Consider the following 17,805-nt stretch of genomic DNA (forward strand, 5'->3'; position numbering starts at 1 on the left):
CAAGGCAGTGCCCAGAATCCCAGTTGTACTGACTGTGGCCCCTGCCAGCTCCCCGCCTGCATCTTTCGGGTACATCTCAGGTACATATTTGCACTTCTGATGCCTCCTCCCTCCAGGGCTGTTGGAGCGTGTAGGGCAGCCCCTGGCTCCACCCGAGCCTGCTACCTGCTGATATTCACCTGCTCTTGCCCAGGAGGCAACGACAGAGCTGTGCCACACTCTGGAAGGGTGGTCAGGCATGTCTGGGGTTGCGGCAAGGGTCTGCCAAGAAAGAGAAGCCGCGAAGGGGCTGGGATCCAACAGGAATGCCATCAAGTATTTGAAGCAGGACTATGAAGCTCTGAAGCACCAGTGCCTGCAGGCTGGCACCTTGTTCAAGGATGAGGAGTTCCCAGCCTGTCCTTCTGCGCTGGGCTATCAGGACCTGGGACCGTACTCCTTCAAAACCCAGGGGATAATCTGGAAGCGCCCCATGGTAAGAGTGCTTTACAACTGCGTGCTTTATAACTGCATTCTTTACTGGGTTCAGATCTAATCGAAGCTCAGCTGAACATCCACACTAAATCAGTGGTGAGCCTGAATATCCACTATTCCTGTATGTTTTGTTTTTTTTTCTTCTGTCTTGTTTTTACCTCAATGGTTTGCAGAAGCAAGGTTGAAAAGGGGATGAAAAAAGAAATCAACATTTTCTAAGCCCTTTATAAAGCAAGGAATCCTGTAACTGCTTCATGGGAACCTGCTTGCTTCCTGTCCATCCCAGCTCCACAGAGTGACAGCTCCAGGGTATAATCCAGAGATAGATGGAAAAGCCCCACATGTACCCAGACAGAGTGCAAGTCACCCCAGGAACTACTAACTATCAAATGGAATGCTACCCACACCATGGTCCTGCCACCTAGGAAATCAGGCCAATGCTTAAATAAAATCCTCTGCTTCTCTTCAAGCTACCTATAACAGTTAAAGGGCAACTGACTGGAACTGTTGTTACCCAAATACATATATCCTATAAATGGCCTTTCATTTTAAAATGGTCATTTTCATCAGGAAAGACTAGATGCCGAATTTTTTTTTTAAACCACATAATCAGAGCCTCATAGATTTTTCTGCGTTTTCATTTTTCAGTAATTTTTTTCTGTTCCTACTTGATCCTCCTTTGTCATTTTGCCCCTCCTTGCTACATCAAGAACAATTGAAAAAAGGAGAAGGAAGGAAAAAACCCCGAACCACTTACCTTTCTCTTTTGGGGGAAAGGACGATGAAAGAAGAACGGAAAATTTCAAGGCTTAGGTGTTTTGGTTTTTTTCACCCAAAAAGTGAGAAACGGAAACTTGCAGGTTTAATAACTCACAGGTTATTCCCTGGCAACTCACTTTGTCCATCAGCACTTCGCTCTGGCACCTGGATGTTTCAGCAACAAGTACTGTGGAAGCATCTCTTGGCTTTGCCTACCCTAGGAGAAGATCAGCCTTAGAAAACTCATTACATTACACTCTGGTTCCTCATGCAAGAGTGATGTTGGACCCACTGCAGGCAGAGACACAGTCACAAGTGTAGCCTGGTCAGGAATGACCAAGGGCTGAGACCCAATAGGGTTAAATGTCCCAGCCCTGCCTGCCAGAGACCTGCCTGCATGGGACCCCTCTGCCCTCCCAGCACTCAGCAGAGACACAAGCAGTTCATGGACGCTAAACTCACAAGTACCAGGACCCACTGGCACACGTGTCGGGGGCAAACTCTCTGCTTTTCTCTCCTGGGGAGGGACCTGGATCTGACCTGCTTCTATGGGTGGCAGATGACTTCTGTCAGAGGTCACAGCCCTGCTCATTGCTTGGACTTTTTCAACCAGCCAACAAGTTTCCATCTGCAAACTCTGCCCATGATTGCAAGGATCACTGATCACTTACGTGCCTGCATCCAAAACAGGCAGCAGGAGCCATTGGGCAATCTGGTGGAGAAATGCCCCCTGCAAAATAAATATCCACCGCTAAGGTAATCTGCCTCTGATTGTGGCTGCTGGTTTGCAGACAGTGAGTGTCAGACCCTCTGCCATCAAAGACTTGTCTTCTGATTTTGATGGTGGGTTTATAGAAAGAGAGAAGGTGGAAATGCAGCTGTGTGAAAGGTGTGTGTGGCACTTGGCAGTGGCTCAGAAGGGACAGGTGTCTAGGTGGGCAATAAGTCATATGCAGCTGGCTGCCACCAGGTGCATCTCTTTGGAAGGAGGAGAGAAAAACCAACACAAAACCTTTTCTGCGTGGTAGGTAACCTACTCCTGACTCCTGTCCATGAAGACAGCTGGCCAGCTGGATAACCACAGAAGTGAAAAGGATGTAGCTGAGATCACATCCATTGTGAGAGGAAATTCACAAACTGGCTTTTCATCACACACACACGAGAAGTCCTAGGTTGTCTCTGCTTCCATGGCTCAGTGACACCGGCACGCTCAGAGCTGACAACTGCTGCTCTCTGGGAGAGCCAGCGACTGCCTAAGCCTTCCTCAACCCTGCTCGCCAAGCTAGGCTTCCTGTGAACTGCTTCTTGGTGTCATCCAGAAACTCATGGAAAATGCTCAGGAGAAAGGGAAGGCTTTTGTCTCTAGAGACAATTTTAACTTCCTCATGTAGGGCATGAATTGTTGGAGGGCTCAGAGCTGGGATGGGAGGGATGGTCATTGGTCATTGCCATAACCTACTCAGCTTGCCCCAAAGGGCCAGGGAGAAAGGGGGGAGTCACTAATAAGAGCATTTGTATGCTTGGCCTCCCAGGAAGTGAGGTCAGGATGGGGGATCATCCTCCATGCTGGTGGCAGTGGAAGCTCAACACAGCTCCGGTGCCAGACTCAGCAGCGATGGTCATAAACTCATTTGCACTGCTTGAGCGAAAACCACAGCAAGATAGAATTAAGACGTAAATGTCAAGTTTGAATTTTCACCTCTGTCCCCATAGTAGCAAAAAACTCTCACCAGTATCACTGACAGTCTCAAGCAGCAAAGGGCTTCAATTTTTGCCTCCAGAAAATACAAGTAGTTTTCAATTTAATAAGGAAACATTGTTCTGACACCGCGCTAATCAGATAAAGGACAAAGGATATATTTTTAAAGAAATGTTGAAAGTGTTTAATACATTTGAACCCTCACATTGAAATAATGAACAAGAAATGGGGACTTTTCAGACCAGAAAGGGTGATGCTTTGAAAATGTGTCTTTTCAGGAGTTATGTGCCAACCCTCAGTTTATAATTGGAGGAGCTACTCGAACAGATGTCTGCCAAGGAGAGCTGGGTACGTATAGCGCTTCTGAATTTTATTTTTGAAGAAGAAGAAAAAAAATGAAGCTTAATTTAAAAATTCCTCTTACACAGACCATTTTATTGGCTATCTACCAGACATAGTGTGGAGAGAGGCAGATACCCAAGAAGGGGACTCATGCACCAGCATTGTTGCCTGGGAGGGGCGTATATAGGCTTGTAAGAGCGTTATCAAACCTGGGAGACACCAGACTGTCTCTTGGAGGTAGGAAGATAATTATCCCTTTGTCGAGCAGAAGACTGGTTTGCTTTTCATCTCTTGAGACAGAGCTGGACATTAACCAAATTGTAAGAACACTTGCCTTGAAGCAAGCGGGCTTTATGCCCATCTTAGCAAGAGCAGCTCCAAAGACTCAGAGGACAAGGGACATCAGGGAAATTTCACCCAGTAGCCTGATCATTAGGGATTTTTATTTGAGAAGCAGAGCAAGTTCTAGTCACAATTTCACAGAAAACAAGTACACAATAATCAAGGAGCAGAGCAGGAACTGGTTTAGTACAGGGGCTGGGGCTATGATGTGCCATTTCACAAGCAGGATGACCCATCTGCTTGCAGGCATGGGTTAGAAACATGGATCACATAATTAAAAAAAAGAAAAAGAACAGAGCACGTAAACTTTGTAATACCATCCACAGCAAGCAAATTGTTCCAAGCCCTTCATGCTGAATGCTTATTCTGCTTGTACGGCATTTAGTGTCAAGCTGTGAGTGGAGGCAGGAGCAATCAGGCATCAGGTGTGCTCTGCAAGCACAGCCAAAAAAGGCAGTGTCGCTCAGCTCCCCAGATTAGGGACTGTAACTGGTGAGATGTCTCTCCAACTGCACTCATTCTCTCCTGGAGACCCATCATAGCAAAACTTTCTTATGCATTTTTCTCCAACGCTTGCCGTTGTCTAAACAGCGCTCCTATGCAGGCAGCCAGAACGGAGCTGTAAGAGGGCTTTATTCCCCCTTGGAATAGCTGCAGCAGCAGCCTTCTTCCCTGCCTGCCTCGCTGATAAGATCCAGCTCCAGAAGACAGCAGCAGCAACGTCTCCTGACTACATATAGAGGCAAGAAGGCTGAAACTCTCGTAATGAGAATTTGATAGATTAGACACAGAGAAATCAGCCTTTCTCCCTCCTGCGCTGCTTACCGCAGTACTCCTGACCTCACTGGTCTTCTAGCCCATCCATTGTGCAAATGAGATTCAAAGAATTTCTGCAAGTCATTGGCAATAAATAATACCAATGCTGGTCCTGTAAACACAGCACTATTAAAGCAATTGCTAAAAAATACCCTGGTGTGTGAGCCTGTGCTCCAAATGCTAAAAATAAGATGCCCAATCATATACTTGCTCCAGGATATTTATTCAGTGGATGCTGGAACAGAGTATGGGGAAATCACTTACTGTATTTTAGGAAAATGATTCAGATAAGTAATAAAAGCGACATTTCTTGTCACCTCCAATTTGTGAAGTTTCTATAATACCATTTAAAAAAAAAAGATCATATGCCTGAAGTAAAACCTCATTTTCCTCAACAGTTTACAAGCTAAAGGACTGAAGAATATTTACCTCCTTTCAATCTAGAAGAGGTCAATGCATTATTTGTGTTAAGCCTAGAAACTGAATGCAAATACCCTGAGCCCCTTTTTATTTCTGCCACCTTCTGAATGTCTCTGTGGAGTCCCAGTCCTTTGTGCTAAATGGGCTTTTGTTAGAAAGCAGTGCCAAAATCCATCAAACAACAGAACTGAGCCCAGAACTCTCCTGCGAATCTGGGGATGGTGCTGGCCTCCAGGCTTTCCCAAGCTAGCCTTTGGTGGGCAGTGGCCCAAGTGCTGGGCCTGAAAGTAACCCCTAAACCTGGAAAAAAACTCACACTATCTGACTCTGTTTTTGTTAGAAGCTTCCTTTTCTCTTTCTCTCTTTCAAAGAAAAAATAATCAAAGATAATCCAATTTGTTTCTGCAAGGCTGCTTACAATCACTTCTGCATATACTGAGTGTATGGGCATGGGACTTCCCTTTCAGCATTCAGGCATTTGCTTTACATCTCTGAGGCATATTATACTTTTTTGGTATTTGATCCAATACCGTCAATATCAAAGCCCTTGTTACCAAAACCCTCATGTAAAACACTTCCATTGAAACAGATCCTGATTACATATTTACATAAGCCACGTATGTGACCTGTTAACAAGTCCTTTAGGGAAACAGAGCCTATTTTTAATAATCTTCTCTGACATGTTTCTTTTATTTTAAAAATAGCACTGCAGGTCTGGGTTTATATGAACAAAAGGAAAAATAAAACCCAGAGTTAGTCTCACTCCATTAAACCTATTTCTTTGACAACAGTGTAAGCTAGATGAATATCAGCTTGGGAAGTTTGATGGGAACTTGAAAGACTTGAAATATTTTAAACGCTCTTTGAACCATGTCTTTTTGATAGCCTAGTAACAACTTGAAATGCAGTCACATAGTCTTAGTTATTAAAGGTGACTTATGAAGTTTTCTTGCAGCTATCTGAATAAGTTAACCCCAGAATTGTTTGCAGAAGGTTTGAAGAAGCAAGTGGCATAAATTTAATTTGAAGGATATAAAACATATTAAAACTCTCTCAGTTTAATATTAGCTTTCCAGATCTGCACCATTTATATTCATGGGGTGCTTTTTGTTGTGAAGGCTCAGAGGGTACTCCAGGCACTGCAGGTCCCGTGGCCTGGGCTGTCAGTTGGAGAAGTCCCCTGAAACCAATGCAGATGCTACATACCAGCTGAGGAGCCCACCCCTTGCAGGCTTTGCGTGCATTTTTTCTTACAGGCAGGTTTGTGAAGGTTATGGGTCGGCTGGAGAACAAACCAAAGCCTGACAGCTCTGAGATAGATCTGATATCTGTTGAGGGAGCCTTTGGAGCTCCTGTAGGCAGGACAGTGCTTAATAGTACTGGGTTGGTTCACTTATTTTGCTATAGGCATTAACATACGGCCCTTCCGATGTTCAGTCCCATGGGCCCAAGGGTATCTGACATCCTTGTTCTAGGAGATAAGATCCTAGATCTCAAGAAATATATTCACTGACAACTCTGAGACCCCAAAGAGAAGAAAGCTCGTTCCTCTGCTGGGTGCTCCTTTGCTTTCCTGTACACAGCTGTGGAGTTTAATTCATTTCCATAGAAAACTTTGGGAAGCCTTCTTTAGGAATCTCAAAGCAGGAACAGCCTGCACTGCCAGAAATTATAAAGCTAGTGGGTCGGTGCTTCCTTGATGTGTGGTAGGACACCTCAGGTACTGTGAGCTCTGAAGAAGGGCCTCCAGCAGAGACTAAAGGCAAGAGTTAAATCTGCTTGACAAACTGGGAAGCAAGAGCCACAGCATTGTATCTGGATCCCTTCTGAACACCAGACGTGGCTGGCGACAAGCCAGAGTACAGTCAGGACAGAAATGCCTCTGTACTGTCCAGTTAGACCTTGGAACCAGACACTTGGACTTTTGGCTTAAACTCACTATCACTAGGTCAATGAAGAGTTTAAGTGTTCTGTGTCTAGACGCTTTGATGGCAGCTAAACGGAAACTGAGCACTGAGCTGTGGCAACTGAAACTAATCAAATTTCTCATTTATTTTATGGCCTCCGTGAGTGCAGTGCACTTGGGTAAACATCATCAATATCAAGGAGTCGCTCAGCTCCCAGATCACCAAGGATTCAGTATTCTCTGCAGCAATTCGATTATCTCTCTAAACCAGGAGGCACCTGTGTAGCACTGAGAACACGAGCCATCTCAGCACATCTGTGAGCAGCGAGTGATTTTATTTCAAGTACACTAATAGACAAAGTAATTCTCCAAGATCTTTTGTGTGTGTGTGTGTGTATATACATACACACAGAGCTAGGTTTTGTGTTTACCCTTTCCACCAGAAACTCAAGGTCAGAATTGCTTATTTCAAATTTAAAAAAAAAAAAAAAAAAAAAAAAAAAAAGAATTGGACTTTACCGACATTATAAATTACTTCAGATGCAGGAATCAAGCTGGCTTCTTTTTAGCACATTCAGCAGCAGTAGTAAACACTGTAATTGGCACTTGTTTGAAACTTTTGTTCATGAAATATGAGACTGAGCAGAAGCAGTGTACGTGCTCATAGGTGATTTAGCCTTGCAGGTCTAATATTGAGAAATAATTTTTCTTTACATTTATTTTTATAAGCTAAAAGGCTACAATTTCAAACACATGTAGTAAGCAGAAATGCTTTTTTATATTGTAATTTTTCTGACTATAACTTTATTGGAAATACATTCTAATGAAATACTTAATTCATTGGCCAATTGGCCTCATTTCCTCTCCCTCCAAAAATTCACTTTTTAGGAAGGGAATAAATAGTTTCCTCACAGTTTGAAAGATGACTTATAACCTGCAGCTGAATCAGGACAAGTTTTAGTGGTCCTACACAAGATATCTTTCTAGGGAGCTTGTGCTGATGCACTAAACTGTGGGCACACCCACAAACAAAACTCTAAAAACTGCTGCTAGCAAAATTATTATGAACTTTGAAAAAAGGAATACATACTGTCAACTTGTACTTTTTTAGAAATAGTAATATATTATCCAGTAGGGCTGAGGAACCTTATTAATAGGCCCAGATCCCATTGTGGTATAGAAGAAGATAAGAGGCATCTTGCGTGGTTTAGGCTCCATCCTGGAAGCTCTTTGATGTGGACAGATTCCTGCATCCTCATTAATTTGTATTAAAGCCAATATCACAGGAACCTGAATGTAATGCATCGCTTGTATATAAAGATGTCCGCTAACCATCTGCATCTCGGCACTCCATGTAAACATCCAGTTTTATCAAGTTACTACTGCACAGCAGCCAATTCCCTGCTGGTTTCTTTTGGAGGGCATGGTTGGTATTTGTTCAGCCGCAAGCTTAGCCAAAGATATTAGGACCCAAAGTAAGGTTTAGAGATAGGACTCTGCAGTGCTCAAAGCAGGTGTGGTTATTTTTAAAACCAAATTGACCACCCCAATTCTTCCAACATGTCGTAGTTCAGCCCCAATCGGGACCAGACTATGCAGTCTCTCTCTCACTCCCCATCCCCCCTCCAGTGGGACAAAAGGGAGAATTGGTAAACAAAAAAAACCCAACAAAAACCAGCAAGAACACATGGGTTGAGATGGAACAAAAAAATAAATTTAACAGCAATAACAGAAGAAAACAAAACAGTGATGGAAAACAAGTACAGTATAATAGCTTACAACAAAGCTGTACACCTAGTTTCTTCCAAGTAGCAGGAGGCTCCCCTCAGCATCCTCCTCACTTCTATACTGAGCATGATGTCAGATGGGATGGAACAGCCCTTTGGCTAATTTGGGTAAATTAACCCCAGCTGTTAGCTAATTAGTTAACTACCCCAGCTGGGTGCCCCAGCCGTAGGGGCCACCAGCTCCAGTTCTCTGCCCAGCTCAGGTGAATATTAACTCTACCCTAGCCAGAACCAGGACACAACACAATTCTTTCCAAAAGTGCTCTGGTCAGACTTGCCGCTAATGCTTTCCCAGGAGGCCAGATTGCACGGTGTGTTTGCAGGAGGCGGAAGCGCCAATGCCACACACTCTCCCAGATACTAAGAAGTTAATTCATACCATAAGATAGCTGTAAAGGATTTCACGCCACATTTGACATCTTATGAGGATGAGATTCTGAAATTATTTAGTTCTGAGTCAGAGAAGTAAATATCATATTTATGGAAACCCCTCTCATTTCACTGATTCTCCTGCCTAATTGTGCATCAAACATACACCATCATCAGTAAGGCCTAGAGTAGTTTCCCCTTCACAGTCTGTAAAAACCTAGCCTAGACCAGGAAGGGGAAACCCTTCCAGGTGTTGCACATTGGGAGAACGCCAATTCATCACTGCTGCAGAGCTTCTCTGGTCTCACAGGAGGTGGAGGGACACAACAGGGACACCAGTAAACCCACCCCGCCACCTTCTCAGAAATAATTTTCTGTGCTTCACAGCATGCCAGGAACAGCCAGGGCAGCAAGAAAGTCTGGGGTAGTTGAAAAAATGAGGGCTTCAGTTCTAACACTGTAAGGCTTTCCATCTTCCTTCTCTGAAAAGCCACTCTCCAGACTTATCACCGTTATTTCTACCTCTCCAAACAAAATAAAAAATTATAACAGTGCAAGGCATGCACCTGTACTAAGGAAAGCCCTGAAGAAATAGATACAAAGCAGGTTTAAGTGTTCTCACTCTTGTTTTTTCCTGCATCTACATTTTCTTGGAAGAGGAATTTCTTAAAGCCTTTTTTTTCTCCACCTTGTGCTCTCTCAATTTTGCTTGTTTTATACATAGGTACCTAAGGCTTGGGAGGAACCTTTCAGGACAGTGAGTTGAGTCCTCTCCCACAGAATGCAAAATAATTTGTAAAAGAGTTAGGTTGAAGATGAGCTTGAGAAGGTTTTTGCTCATGGTTGTTCTAAGGGCCAAGGCTTTGGGAGTTTCTCTTCTATATGCACAGCAGCAACTTTTTCTTATTTCCAGTTTAAACATCTCATGATCCTTTTATTTTAATTTATTTTCTCTTCTACAAGGGAAATCTTACCTCTTAAGTAAGAGTTCTTTCTCAAACAGCTTTTCTGCGAAGTAGCATTTAACTTGTCTCACACTTCCTCTTCAAACTTCAGTTGTGTAGGATGAGCAAGACAAGGGTTTTTTTTTTTTTACCTCTTCTCATAAGAAATGCAAGTGGATGGGGAGAAGTAGATATTCCAGTCATTTTCTACCCCCTTTCAGCTTAAATGCTCTTTCAACAACACAAAGCAATCCTAGGGGAAGGCTTAAGCAGCACCTCATGTAATAATACTAAATACTAGGTTTTCCCTCCTCATTGGAAATGCCTGGGCTGGCACACTGGGTGAGTCAGCTTTTGCACCCACATCAGATCAGCCAGCTCGGGTGGTTACAGGTCATCACAGCAGGGGTGCCTCTTTATAGGTGTTTCTCAAGTCACTGCTTGCCTAACTGGGAACAGCTGTTTCTTGCTCAGGTCATAGGAGGCGTCTGGGTACCTCCCAGTGAGATACAGGCAGCAGAGAGCATGCAGCACCAGGCAAATCCTTGTATCTTATCTTTACACTTATATTCATTGTGGCACTAAAACATGAAGCCCAAGTCAATATGAAGACTTAACTGCTGCTCTAAGATACTAAATTATGCTACAGATTAGATTATTTCCTTGGTTTCTCTGTTAGCTGATTTCCACTGAAGCAAGAGCTGTTACGCCTGTTCCTCCTGCAGAATATGCACCTGCACATGTCTTGGCACAGACAATCTGCAGGGAACCAGGAAAATGTTAGTACCTTCAGAGTACTTAGACTTTCTGTGCACCTCAGAAATAACACAGGACCACAAAATTTCTTCCTACTGTTTGCAGTATGCAAGTGCTGTAAGAAGCCCATGAGTCCCTGAGTTTCCCAGGGACACCAGCTGTGGTGTGATAGAGGTTTCCAATTACCCAGCCTCCAATCCACAATAGGCAGGTAGCCAGCCCAGCAAACAGCTTGAGATGTGAGATTTCTAGCCTCCAGCGAGCACTGGGCATGCCCATCCTTTCCAGGATGAGGAGTGGGCCAGAGGAAAGACTCAGCTTCTTTTGGAGTTCCCAGGAGACTACATTTTCCATTAGACTCATGGGCAGGTCTGCAGCAATAGCCCTAAGTGCTGGTTCAAATGCAGACCTTCAAAGAAAGGGCTAAGAAGGAATAGCAACACAAATGTTCCTGCTATCTATTGAATTTTCTCCGAAAAATAGGAAGTCCCACCACCCTTCTATCAAGCCAGAGGTTTTGGCCACTTCTGGACACCTTGCATCTCCCAGGTGTGGTGGCTCAGGTCTAGTTAAAGTATCAAAGGTCATTAACTCCATACTGCCTAGTCAGGCTTTGCAACCAACATACCCCAAATGCCTTCTCTCTCTCGCTGCATTCTTGGTCTCCTGAGTGCATTAACAAGTTTAGATAAAGCAGCCTGCTTTCACAGCTTCATTAAAAAATCAAACCACCGAAGTCCAAACTAGAGAATTGAAATTACCACCATGATCAGCCTTGGAGGCCCCAAGGTACCTCTGTGGTCTGAGGGAGGGGTAAATGAGCAAAAGAGATAAATAACAAAACAAGAATGGATTGCTGAACCAATACTGAGTCTGGCAGGACCTTGCAAAACACTTAATGCTGGTATTTTAGTCTAAGTGGGAGCGTGACATAGTGATGTAAGGATCAGCAAAACACTATTTGTTAATGAACTTTTCTGCCTTGTAACATATGTGTTTTTAGGTGATTGCTGGCTCCTAGCTGCCATTGCATCTCTCACTTTGAATCCAGATGTTCTGCATCGTGTTGTTCCCAAGGATCAGAGTTTCCAGAAGGACTATGCTGGGATCTTTCATTTCCAGGTACCTATATGCTCAAGGTATTGAGAATAAAAGAGGAAAATGCTAGTATTTAGCTAAAAGCAGCTCTTTAATATTTGGCGTAGGCTAAATATTCAAGAATTACAATGTGTAATTGAAATTAGTGGGGGTAAGAGGGGAAGAAAAGAAGAACAGAGTTAAATAAATGACACCTGCTCACTGGCTAGGTTCTGCTGTCTTACAGCTGATTGGGCTGTAGTGAGTTATACAGGTTTTATAAACTGAGCCAAACCATCATGCCATGTGAGTCAAGACAAGCTCTGTCACTGCTGACTGTTGAGAGTGAATTCAGGCTGATGCAGTTTCTGCTCCTTCCCTTCCCTCTCCACCGCTGTGCCTGGATTTCATGTCTGCAGACCAAGTGTGTTGGGACTGAGCCAGCCTGCTTTGTCTAGAAGTTAGGTTCTGGTGTGGGCAGTATGGATTCACCCTGACACGATAAAAGAGGTATTTTGGCAAGGACAGATGTTATAGAGCACATATGTATCACTTCTATCAGCTCATCTCAGCAGAGGGGTTATTGTGTAAATTACCTTCTTTCCTTTCAGGACTGCATCAAATTCTAGATTAAATATTTCAAGTGCTCAGGCAAAATATAGTATTAGCAATGCTTGACACATTTCCCAGTATTTTCAGAAGGGATTAGCACTATTGAGTGCTTCCCCTTTGGGTGACCTTTCCTCGCAGCATTTTTGCAGGGTCATTGTTTTTTATTTTCCAATGGATTGGGCCTTAAAAGGGTAGACAAGAAAAGACGTCAGAGTATCCTATCTACACACTAGCTTTCTGGACTCTCCACCATATAAGTTCTGCTTGGAGCATAGGCAATGTTCCAGATGTTATATGCAAGAAGTTGCTCTTAATGTTACCTGTCAGCAAAACTTTAATACAGTGTTAAGAAGCCTACTTAGTGCTTCACTAGGATGGGGAGAGTTTGCTTCTGTTACAAGGGAGAGGAGTGCAACATGGGAATGAAACCTTACAGTGACTTATCCAGGGGGAACTGATGACAGGTGAAGGGGTAGGAAGGTCGTAGTGTGGAGCTATTATGTGCACACCAGCCATCATCATCTTTTCCTTTCTTCTTTTCATCAGTTCTGGCAGTACGGGGAGTGGGTGGATGTCGTGGTGGATGACCGGCTGCCCACCAAGAACGGGAAGCTGCTCTTCGTGCACTCGGAGGAAGGCAATGAGTTCTGGAGCGCGCTGCTGGAGAAGGCCTATGCCAAGTACGGTGGCTAAGTAGGAGGCAGCACTCCTGAGTGTGCAGAAGTTGACAACCTGAGTGGTTGTGTTGTTAGACACAGCGTGCTTCACTCACATGCAGCCTCATTCCACCTGTTATTTAGTTTCCTCTAGGTCCATAAAGGTTATTGCCAATCATCTGTTTCAAGGAGCTTTACTTCTGGTGCTCCAGATCAGACTGATGGTCACACGGACTGAGAGATATGAAATTATAAACTCTTCTTTCTGCAGTGCCAATGCTTACAGGAGGAGATGGCACCTTATATGACTCTTATCTCTCACACAGGTTGAATGGCTCTTATGAAGCTCTCACAGGAGGGTCCACTATGGAGGGCTTTGAGGATTTTACTGGAGGCATCTCTGAGTCCTATGAACTGCGGAGGGCTCCTTTGAACCTGTACCAAATAATCCAGAAGGCTCTGAGAGCTGGGTCACTGCTTGGCTGTTCCATTGATGTAAGAGACTACTGCTGCTTTACTCTCCTTGCTCCTGTTCTCAGGGCTCTGGTCCGTATTGTAATGAAAGCTCAGACCAATGTTAGACATAGGTAGGAAGGTCTGAATTAAAAGCATACTACAATTAATGGGAGACTTATTGATTTCAGTTATAAAAAACTTTGGATGAACTTCTAAATAACCAACTCTCAGGCTCTGTTTGTCTTTACAAGATAGCCTGTGATAATACTTTGAGGCATAAACTGGGGACTGGTCTTCCTGAACTCCATTTTCATTCTCTGAGTATCTTTTCTCATTCGAATTGTGTATAATTTAGTCTCCAGACATGCAACTAGCAGAGAAAAACTCTTTGAGATACTTCATTGTAGTCTGTAGTCTGATTCTGGCATTGGTTTTCAGTCCTAAAGATTATTGACAGTTGTAATACAAATTCTCTCATCTTAGAGATGATGTTCTTAGATGTTTTGGAAACTTCACGCCTTCCACATCAAATTCATTATCTTGTCTAAAATCCTGGTTCATGGCATATAGGATTACTAGAGTTGAAATGTTGATATGCTGGATCTCAGCTGAGACAGGCTGGAGCCAAGTTCACATGAACATGTCTTTGCAGGTGACAGGATCTGTTACCTGAGCAGGGAATTGGATTTAGGTTTAGATTTCATTGTACAGTCTTGAATCTCTGATGTGCTAGCACTACATATTTAAGGGTGTGAAACTGTGGAGGTGGACTTTTGTTGTGGATCTCACCTCTATTTAATACAGTTTGCATCAAAAATATTGATATTTGTTACGCACACAACTGTGGATATCTTCACCCATAATAATTTGCTCATGAAAGCTCTGTTCGTGCACAATATGTAGTCCTAAATGTATGTAATTTTATTGCCCCAGATATCTACTGCATCTGAAATAGAAGCAATCACAAGTCTGAAGCTGGTAAAGGGACATGCTTACTCTGTCACTGGAGCGGAAGAGGTAAGCCAGCCTCTCCAGGGCCATCATACAAAACAGCTTGGGGTTGCGGTACTGCAGTGCCTTCAACTTTCCAACCTTGCTGTGTTGTGCGACATCTCTAGCTTTTGAGGATGTAGATATTAACCTGTTTTGTAGCTGATGTTTTTCCGTGCAGGTTGCTGTTATTATATGAAATGGTGAGTGCTGCAGCTGATTGCTCACTTGGTAGCACAGGAAAATGTAAAATAAGGGTGGAAGGCATCTAGGTGTCTTTTAACTATTGCAAATTGTAATGGACTGGATCACTGAAGTACAAATCATGTTTTATCCTGTCTGAAAGGCAATTGCCCTGTGATGATTGGAATAATGGAAGTGCTCAGGCTCTGTTTGTTGTGAATCTTTTAGGTATATTACCGAGGACGGCCAGAGAAACTAGTGAGGCTTAGAAATCCCTGGGGTGAAGTGGAATGGACTGGAGCTTGGAGTGATAAGTAGGTTTTTATATGCCCCTGCTTCACTTTCTTCAGTGTATTTTGGTATCTTTTAAAAATTAAATTGGGACTGTGCAGTTAATTCAATCACAAAGCACATTTAGGAGAGATACTAAATCAGTTGGAATAAAACACTATTAATTTATTACCAAGGTTAGATATTGATCTGCTCTGCCTAGCAGGCATTCTTCCCTGTCTCAGGCAGAGCTTTCTAATAAGAGAATACAGCCCGACTTTTAATTGTGAGCAGCCCAGTGCAAGTCATGTCCGTGTTACTCTAAAAATGACTTTTCTCAGACTGATCCTACTGATGGTGCCAGGACACTTGTAGGATATGCAAACCAATCCAATTTCTGAGAAATACAGCAAGGCTAAACTGTTGGGTCTCTCCTTCAACTGTAAGGTTGCTGTGGTCTAAATCAGACCAGTATTTGATTTTTACTGGAGAATCTTGAAAAAAAAATGGAGATGTTGACTGATTTAAGGACTGAGAAATATGAAAATCTGTCAGAAACTGTCTGGGCTTCAGCTACCTTGGAATCTCATAAGAATGGCAGTGACAACACTTATTTTATTTTTATATTTAGGATAGCATAAATTTTACTTTCATTTGGACCACAATATATTTTTTCACACAATACTTTGAGATTTCGGTTTCCTGTCCTGACTGACCGCAATACGAGTTCTGATGTTGTGTAACACTTAAGGATAGAAAACAGAGAATTATTTTGGAATTATTATCTATTATTATTATTACACTAGGATTATTCTTACCTTTGTCAGAGCTGCTTTGCTCGTCCCCAAGATAAGGTGCTCCAGGCACGCACACGTGCCATATCCTGATTTTCTTGCACCTGTTTTACCATGGGACAACACTGCTGAGGCAGGTGCGGAACTGCACCATCATGTGGGAGCAGGTGAGAGCAGAATCCATCTTACTGCACAGTTACATCAGAATGGGAAAGCAGCAATGCTGTTATCTGCAGTACATTTTCTAATCCCACCTTTTTGCTTTCTTGTTCTTTGTTGACCCCCACAGCTGAGCTTGTATCATTTCCCTAGGGAGACTATCAGGGATCCTGATGGATCCTACAATGGAGAAGCTCTGTCTGACTTTGATGCTGTGTTTTACCTAATCTAGCCAGTCTGCAATATTTGTGCATTCTGGCTCCTAGCAGTGAGGATTCAATTTAAGGCTTATTTGTTGCAAATATGGTTGCCGTCTGATTCCAGCCTTGTATAGTCAGGTTGCAGTGTGTATCGCTATTTGGGAGGGGCAGAAGGTCTAGTTAGTGAATACATCCTCCTTTATCAGCTGAAACCAAAGACAGAGACTAACTCTCTGATCTTGTAGAGTAAAATACAACTGAACAGCTTGCTTTTGTGCTTTGTCTGCAGTGCTCCTGAATGGAATTATGTTGATCCCAGACAAAAACAGGCGCTGTATAAGCAAGTAGATGATGGAGAGTTTTGGTAAGAATCATTCAGTTAGCTTAATCTTCTGGACGTTTTATGTGCATGTATGCCTTCTAAGCAGTCCTCTCAGTTGGATGGAGAGAAACTGCCAGCACCACAGGGGTTAATAATGACATGCATGTGTTGTTAGCCTCTTGTTTATTTCCCTTCCCATTCAAATATTACCTTTTATTAGAGCTTTCATAACTCCGTGCTTATCCAAAATATAGAGACCAGATGGTAATAAAATTAATGAAGTGGCAAGAATGAACCTCAGCTGCTCTATATTTTGAGGTTTGTTTTTTGCCTAAATGCTACACACTAATGAAAAAGTTTAGATTACCAGCTTGGGAAGAGTCTGTTTACCCAGACCTAATGGACAGCCCATCCCAGTTAGCTATTATATGGATCAGTACTGAATCCATGTCACTCTGTCCTAGACTGGAAAGATAAATGCCCACCATCTTTCAGTGCAATCAGCTATATGGAACATACGGCACTGAGAAATGAGAACAGACCTCTGCTCGTGGCATGAAGTGATCAAGGTCTGTCACTCATGCAAACCCACTAGGAATGGTAAAAAAAACCATCAATGGCTGAATTAAAGCAAAACACCAAACTGAGACTGTTTTTCTACAGAGTGACTCTTTCATAAGGGTCAGCTCTTGCCCCCATTAAATGGCATATCCTTGCACATTTTGTTCCACCGGTTTTAGTGAATTTACTTATGAAGCATGATCCATGAGGGATTGCCCACAGCTGGGGATGACAGAAAATGGTATAACTGAGCCCATAATGTGTAACAGCCGTTGAGAACAACTGTCTCCAGGAGATACAGCTCATTCAGGGAGTCGAAAATTTTGTTTCCCAAAAGCCATTTCCAAGTTTCAGAGTTCAATTAAATTGGGCTTTGGGCAGCTCTATAGTACCAATGTTTTCTGCCCTGTTGGGAGAGACATCTATTTGCTGTCACCTCGACTGTTCCAGGCTGATGGACTAACCCTGGTCTTTTTGTGCACCAGGATGGCATTTTCGGATTTTCAAAGGCAGTTCACCCGCCTTGAGATCTGCAACTTGACTCCCGACACACTGACAAGCAACGAGGTCAATAAATGGGACCTGACCCTGTTTAATGGACAGTGGAGACGGGGTTCGACTGCTGGGGGCTGCCAGAACTACCAAGGTGGAGACCTAGCCAAGTGGGCATTTGGTGAAATACCAACAAAACACTCAGAACAAATGCTTGTGAACCATAGGGGTCTTTGGTGGGAAGGGCTTGGAGGTACAGCTCTTTCTGCAGGGTTTAGACAGAAAGCAAAAGCTTGGCAGTCTAAACCAAGATCTAATTAACACTTATTTCCTCATCGGGGATTACCAGCCTGCTAAGCAGTTAATTCATGGCTGTGTTTGTTTTTTTTCCTCTGTCTACTTCTCCTACTTACTCAACT

At 43.2% G+C, this 17,805-nt stretch overlaps 1 protein-coding gene across 2 annotated transcripts in view; it reads left to right on the top strand.

The window, feature by feature from the left end:
• Positions 1-238: 238 nt before the first annotated feature.
• The window catches only part of LOC104481463 (calpain-8), a 30,611-nt gene continuing 13,044 nt past the window's right edge, over positions 239-17,805 (top strand). For both annotated transcript variants that reach the window (XM_086745817.1, XM_086745816.1), the window contains exons 1-9: positions 239-475; positions 3,211-3,280; positions 11,618-11,736; positions 12,850-12,983; positions 13,286-13,454; positions 14,349-14,432; positions 14,817-14,902; positions 16,301-16,375; positions 17,380-17,540. In XM_086745817.1, the coding sequence (XP_086601943.1) occupies positions 239-475; positions 3,211-3,280; positions 11,618-11,736; positions 12,850-12,983; positions 13,286-13,454; positions 14,349-14,432; positions 14,817-14,902; positions 16,301-16,375; positions 17,380-17,540 (1,135 nt within the window). The remainder of the gene's footprint in view (positions 476-3,210; positions 3,281-11,617; positions 11,737-12,849; positions 12,984-13,285; positions 13,455-14,348; positions 14,433-14,816; positions 14,903-16,300; positions 16,376-17,379; positions 17,541-17,805) is intronic.

This window comes from Chlamydotis macqueenii, chromosome 3 (genome assembly GCF_036417535.1).
Source record: "Chlamydotis macqueenii isolate bChlMac1 chromosome 3, bChlMac1.mat, whole genome shotgun sequence".
Lineage (NCBI taxonomy): Eukaryota > Metazoa > Chordata > Aves > Otidiformes > Otididae > Chlamydotis > Chlamydotis macqueenii.